The sequence below is a fragment of the Xiphias gladius genome, chromosome 3 (genome assembly GCF_016859285.1).
Source record: "Xiphias gladius isolate SHS-SW01 ecotype Sanya breed wild chromosome 3, ASM1685928v1, whole genome shotgun sequence".
In the NCBI taxonomy this organism is placed as follows: domain Eukaryota; kingdom Metazoa; phylum Chordata; class Actinopteri; order Istiophoriformes; family Xiphiidae; genus Xiphias; species Xiphias gladius.
In genome coordinates this window covers 4,259,519-4,266,030 of record NC_053402.1, presented here as the reverse complement: position 1 = coordinate 4,266,030, position 6,512 = coordinate 4,259,519, and the positions used below count along the sequence as shown (strand labels likewise).

General features: G+C 37.9%; 1 protein-coding gene across 1 annotated transcript in view; it reads left to right on the top strand.

Moving 5' to 3' along the window:
• The window catches only part of pdxdc1 (pyridoxal-dependent decarboxylase domain containing 1), a 43,579-nt gene that overhangs the window by 10,556 nt on the left and 26,511 nt on the right, over positions 1-6,512 (top strand). Inside the window, exons 6-9 of the mRNA XM_040116677.1 lie at positions 407-455; positions 3,365-3,466; positions 3,813-3,938; positions 4,622-4,672. Coding sequence (XP_039972611.1) covers positions 407-455; positions 3,365-3,466; positions 3,813-3,938; positions 4,622-4,672 — 328 coding nt within the window. The remainder of the gene's footprint in view (positions 1-406; positions 456-3,364; positions 3,467-3,812; positions 3,939-4,621; positions 4,673-6,512) is intronic.

Here is a 6,512-nt window from a genome sequence, read left to right as displayed (position 1 = left end):
ACACTCATTTGATACCCTCATATATGTAACCTATGTTAGCTTTAGTTTCGAGAAATGTTTTGAAGCTTTTGGAAGAGTTTTCTATTTTTGTTAAAGCCTTAAAGCATTTCAAATTTTACCAGACGGCACAGAATACAGAATGTGCTACAGGATGCAGTTAATCTCTGCATTGGTTTTGCCTGTTTATGGTAATAATACCAGTGTCATAAAATGAATGTGGTAATTTTGAATAGTTTTTTACAATAATAGACACACAGCCTCACTTTTAAAAATGAATTCTATAAATGCAAATGAGCATTGTGATAATTATTGCTTTAATGTTTTCAGGCATGAGTCTAATATAGTCACTAAACTGTAACCATTACTATAATCTTTATTTCTCATGGTGTTGTTTTTTCTTCTTCAGTGTCAACCTGGCAACCCTGGCACTGGGTCAGGTCACCTCTGCTATCATGGTAATCTTATGTTTAAATGCTCTCATCCACATTTTTTAGTGAAAGGGCATAGATTACCCAAGGGATCAGTGGTTCACAAAAACACACACACACACACACACACACACACACATGAAAAGGGGTTTCGCAGGATAAATACAATGGGTTGTTGGAAAACTAACAGAATAGGGAGGTAGAAAACCATATTTCAGCTACAAACATTTCTTAAGTTATATTCAGAATTTCATCTGACATTTACTTTTTGCTTTTTATGCATCCGCGCCAGCAACGTCAAGGTCACATCTTTCCCCATTCTTTCAAACACAATATATCAGGAAAGCTTGGAGGGAATTTCGTTACATCTGGCATCACATCCACTTTAGAATGGTGGTCAAAGGTCAAGGTCACTGTGCCCTCAAAACACATGTTTCTGGCCACAACTCACCATATGCTAATTAGGACAAAATACCTTTTATTAAATTCCTTGAAGTCTTCAATACATATATAATAAGTCTGGACAGAAATGGATGTAAACTGCAACTTGACTAGTTGGCGCAGCTGTACAACCGCGAGGGGGTAATTCTAGGTGTTTGCTTGTCACAACTGGTATAGGTATGCAACCTGTGATAAGGGGAAGTATGTACACATCATTTTGTTTGAATGAATCACACGTCAAAACAGTTGGCACTCACTGCCTTAGATTACTCTAAATTAGTTTACTTTGGAGTAGACAAACCAAACTACGCCTTTTTAATACAGCACACACTGTTTTTGACAAAAACGTGTGCACCACTTTTTGTTAAAATAAACAAAAGAAATATTAGCATAGAGGATTTTATTCACACACTCAAAATAAAATAAAATTTTGTCAGATTAATGAAAGTCTGCACCACCAGTTTAAATACACAAAGAGGAATTAAATGCATTATCATCTATTTATCGCAAAAAGAAAATAAAATCAGTTTAATGAACTAGGAAGCACTGTGAATGAGCCAATTTTAAAATATTGAAGAGAATGTTCAGGAGATTGGAGATTGTCAGATTGACTATGACACGCTGTCCGTTGTCAGTGTAAATAAGAGAGAGATCGAGAGAGCAAGAGATAGAGAGCAGGGCAAGGAGGCTGAGCGAAGGGCTGAGCGAAATGTTACTACTTCTTGTAGTAACATTGACTTTATTAAAACTTTATTACAAGAGGTGTAAATATATTTTCAGTTCATTATGAAATTGTGGCAGGCCGCGTGGGGAGAGGGCTAGTGGCGGCCGGCTGCATAACATCTTAGATGCAAAAGTTAACTGGCGTTATAAATAATAAAATTAATGCTTAATGCTTTAACTAATTATTTAATTAATTAAATTAATAAAATAATAATTAGTTGAAGCGACTAGAATTTCTGGTGCTGACTAGCGAGTGTAGCAACGTTTAATCGTTTATCCCTAGTGATAAGGTCTGTAAAGTGAAAATCCAAATAGCTTCACGTCTTTAAAAACAAGTCATGATGGTGGGTGGGCTAACTTTTTCAATGCCACAGAAACATAAAGCTGAAATGTAATGTTTTTCATTATTGAAATTTACAGCTACAGGATAATCTTGATCATTGCTATGTATAGCACTTTTATTTTCATGTTTCTTCACAATTCTGGAAGTTTTGCGTACATATGCTAAACCACGTGGGCAACAGAGCCCATGTGGTAAAAACATTAAATTTCAGCTATATGTTCTTCTGGATCTGGATCTTCACTTTACAGGCCTTATCACTCAAGGGTCTGAATGATGAGCTGCTTCTGAATGTGATGTTATGAGAGTTTTTCTGGGAATCTTTTGACATACAGTCTAGTAAGTAGCTCGTCTATTACCCATCTTGAAGGAACCATTTATTATTAAATTAGATTTTTGCTGTATTTGTCTTTATTTATATTTATTTATTTTTTTCTATTATCCTGTCTCGTCTTTTTCTTGTCTAGGGACAGATTCTAGGAGACAGTTTTTTCAAGCTCCAACCAGAATTGCATCAGATGCCTATTGAAAATATTGTAAATAGTTATCTTGGTATGGCTGTGCTTCTTTATTATGACTGTGCATTTTAAACTATGTATAATATGTATTCTGTATATTTCTATCTATTTATATTGTCGGCATTTGGTGCCGTGATGTGATTATAAATAAAGCTTGATTTAATGAGTGACGTCAGTCTGTAGTGTGACCTGATTGGTCCATGTGGGTCAACCAACCTACAGTATTTAAGTCTCTCCTTTTGTCCTGTAAAATAACCTGATGAAGGTCTGTGTACCGAAATATTGTTAATAAATTTTTCATACTGCAAGTGTACAAGACAGTGTGCTGGAGTTCTTTGCTCAACTTCAGATGGCCTATGGTCTTCTCCAACTCACCTGTCGATTCACAGGTGTGCGAAAGTTTTGCTTCTGTCATGGTTTTAAAGTCTATCATTGATGCAGCCTGTGAGAGAACTGAAAACATTCTTCTTCCTTTGTATCGTTATTTTCCAACCCCTGTTCCTCAGCAGTGACACTGTTCCCTCATGGATCAGATGCAAAATAATCACACAAGCATTGTGTTTTTTTTCTTTAACGTGCCTGTCATGTCTGAATAAAGCCATAACGTAACATTTTTGCAGTGGGGAACCCAAACCCATAATTTTTTCAGATAGACGAAGCCAACAATGTGATATTCTGTGCTTGAAAATAGCTATAATCACGTGCACAGTAAAAAACCTGGAAAGAAAGCTGGAAGAGTCGGAAGCGAAAAATAGGCAAGCATCTGAGTCTCCAGTTTGCACACCTGCAAACTTCTGAGCTATCCCTCCTGGTGTTAATGTCTCACCTTGCTTTGATTATAGAAATGCCATTTTATGCAAACTTTCTCTTGTAACGTGTGTGTATCTGTACATATTGTTCTTCCCCCCCTCCAGGCAGCCACCAGAAGTGATAGTATGACATTAACACCAGGTCAGTGGCTGGGACTACCTGCTGTAACCGCTGTCACCCTCTACAGACATGAGGACCCAGCACTAGTAGGCTCATATAATTTTATTTGGTAGCTTTTGTAACATTTTTTGGTTATCCTCTTGGTCACCTTTTAATGAGATGGATCAACATTGCTATTGTGATGTTTACGTCAGTCTGAATGTTTTTAAAAGTGCAAAAGTTACACCCAAAACTAGCTGAGGAATTGAGATTTTCTGCTCACAGTCAGGAATTTTTAACCACAACTTCAATACCCATTACTTGATCTGTCCAAGTGCAGAATTGTTATTATTTCCTTTAGATTAGTTGTATTCTGTTCAACTCTCCATAGCCACTGTCTTTTCCTTTCTCTAACTGACTCATTGCCCTGTGTCTCTCTGTTTTGTCTCTCAGTCTCTGGCAGCAGGTTTGACCTCCAGCCAGCCTGTGGAGAAACTGCGAGCGCTGCCTCTCTGGCTCTCCCTGCAGTACCTCGGTCACAATGGAATTGTCCAAAAGATCAAACACACCACAGCTTTGGTGAACATCAATCAAATTCCCCTAAACCACAGACCGTCATTTTTACATTTCTGTTTATTTACAGATTAAACAAATGAGACACACCATGTTAGTTAGAGGGAGTTATGTACTGGAACTATTTCTTGGCGAACAGTAGACAGGCACAGTCACTGTGGACAGCCAATGAGATTGCTAGTTTTGGTACCATTGTGCCTATACAGAGGCCAAACCAAAACCTGTGCTCACTGACCATATTTGGCAACCTCTGTTATAGCCAGAGATGCTGCACAGAAGTACTGGATGGATAAACTATTGTTTTTCAAGAAATAGTTTCACCAAACCGTGAGCTGTCATATTTGTGTTTCTCTTTGTGTACAGACTGAACAAACAAGATACTGTGTCAGTAAATGTCCGTGAGGTGTTGGTAGATGCAATTGTGAAGTTTGCACAGAGCCAGGCTTGCCCTGCCTCCAGTCGTTATGCTAAGATGGACTAACTACATCCTGATTTATGTAAATACTCACACAGGAGATGTTATAAATCTTCTCATCTCATTGTCAGAAAGAAAGCAAACAAGCAAATTTCCCAACAAGCTGAACTTGTTTAGATATTTTTCAACAAAAAAGTGTTTTCAGAAATGAAATTTGGTACATCATATTGCAATCATATTTTGCACATTTCACCTTTATCTCTTTCCTCCCTAGAGCCAGCAACTCCTGCACAAACTCAAATCTCTGGCCTCTATCAAAACATCGGTAGGTGATCTTTTAATGTTCAAACCATAAGTAATGACATAATGTCTACCATAATAAAAGGTTAATAGGCTGTCTTGTCAGGCTTCGGATACTTAATGAGTAAGTCAGAGATATTCCACTGTGACTGAAGTCACTGAAAAATACCAATTAGTACCAGTTAGTATTTTATAACTCACCACAAAATATTTAAAAATCTATCAGCATGCCTTGTGCACTCATGCTGTGGACCTTTGCCTAAACATTGCACCTCAGTAAAAATAGAGCCGTTTTGTATGTGTCATAGTGTTAATAATTAATCCTAAAGAAGAGCATTGTAAGTGTGATGATCAAAGTATAGATTTGCAAAAAAACCACTATGAAATAACTGCTATCCATATAAATACTGCTCAAATTTATGCTGATATCTAGCTTCATGGTGGTAAACTGGTGGTAATTATCTCTGGGTGTCTCTATGGGTGTTATCTATGCTGGGTGTGTCGATCCTTTTGTGGGTGCCTAAACTGTTCTCCTTTGAGTACGGCACAAGCTCTTGTGACCTCTCTGTTGTGTGAATAGCCTGTGGACAGGATGCATACACTGACATTCACTCTAATGTTATACTGACATCATATGAATAAAATATAAACTCACTGTTTAGTGGATACAGCAGAAAATTAATATATGACACGACTAAAACCCACTCAAACACAATAACTCAAGAGCAGCATATCTGAAAATTTGATATTTACACCCCTTATATATTAGAGGAACTGATTAGATTTTGGTGCAGTTTGGCTCATAGCATTTATATTTTCACCACGCACATGAAATTCAAATACACATGTTGACTTAGAAATATTGGTTAATTAATTGTAGTATTTGCATAATTGACAGCCTAGGTGTCATGTTATGTTTGGTGAGAAAGAATACAGGAGTACAAGGGATCAGAACCTCTTCATGGATTAATAAATAACGTGGAAGTTTTAACATGAAGAAATTACCTCCAGATGTTCAAATACAAAACCAATTTGTGTTTCTAGGATTTGCTTGAGACAAAGTTCTCTCTCGTCCAGGCTTTAACCATGGTAACATCAAATAATCTCAGGGGTACAGACTTGGCTTAAAGCTTGCTTACTGGCATCCACTACAGGCAAACACTGTATCCATACAATCACTGATACATAATGCAATGTAAATTGAGTGCCTAGATTAGTAGCCTTATACATTAAAACTACCGTAAACAAGATGCAGTGAAAAATCAGAGTGTTGGGGATCAGAATCATGACACAGTTGTACTCAACCTCACTGTAGCTTGGTAAAAGAAGGAGGAATTTCAGTTTTGTCTCAGTCAGCGAAATTCACTTAAGGGATGCAGCAGTTTGAGTTTTTAGTACCCCTGTATTAGTAAGATATGTTTGAGTCTGCAAGTGTCTGTGTGAGTACTTTTCTCTATGTGTATATAGCTATAGTTATAGTCAGTGTGGGTTGCCTTGGTTCCAGGGCGTGGTGTCGCCGATCCCGCCCATCTCCGGGGCTTCACTGCGGGACGTTCTGGGCTCTCTCATGCTCTCTATTGTAGGTGGGACCAAGCCTCTGCTCGTCTCCTTCACTCCCCCTTCCCTTTCCCCTCTGTTCTCCCTTCTCTTCCTTTCTTTCTTGCTGTCACTCCTGACCATTTTCCTTCACCCACATCAACTCAGCAGTATTTGGGTCTCCATTGGCTGATGGACTGTTCACTTCTTCTTAATTGTTTAGGATGTGGACCACTCAGGCATGTTCGTTGAGGTACTTCAGGGAATACCTCTCCACATTCATTATGTTTTGTTGACTTTGGAAGAAATACAAGGGTCATGAATAATTA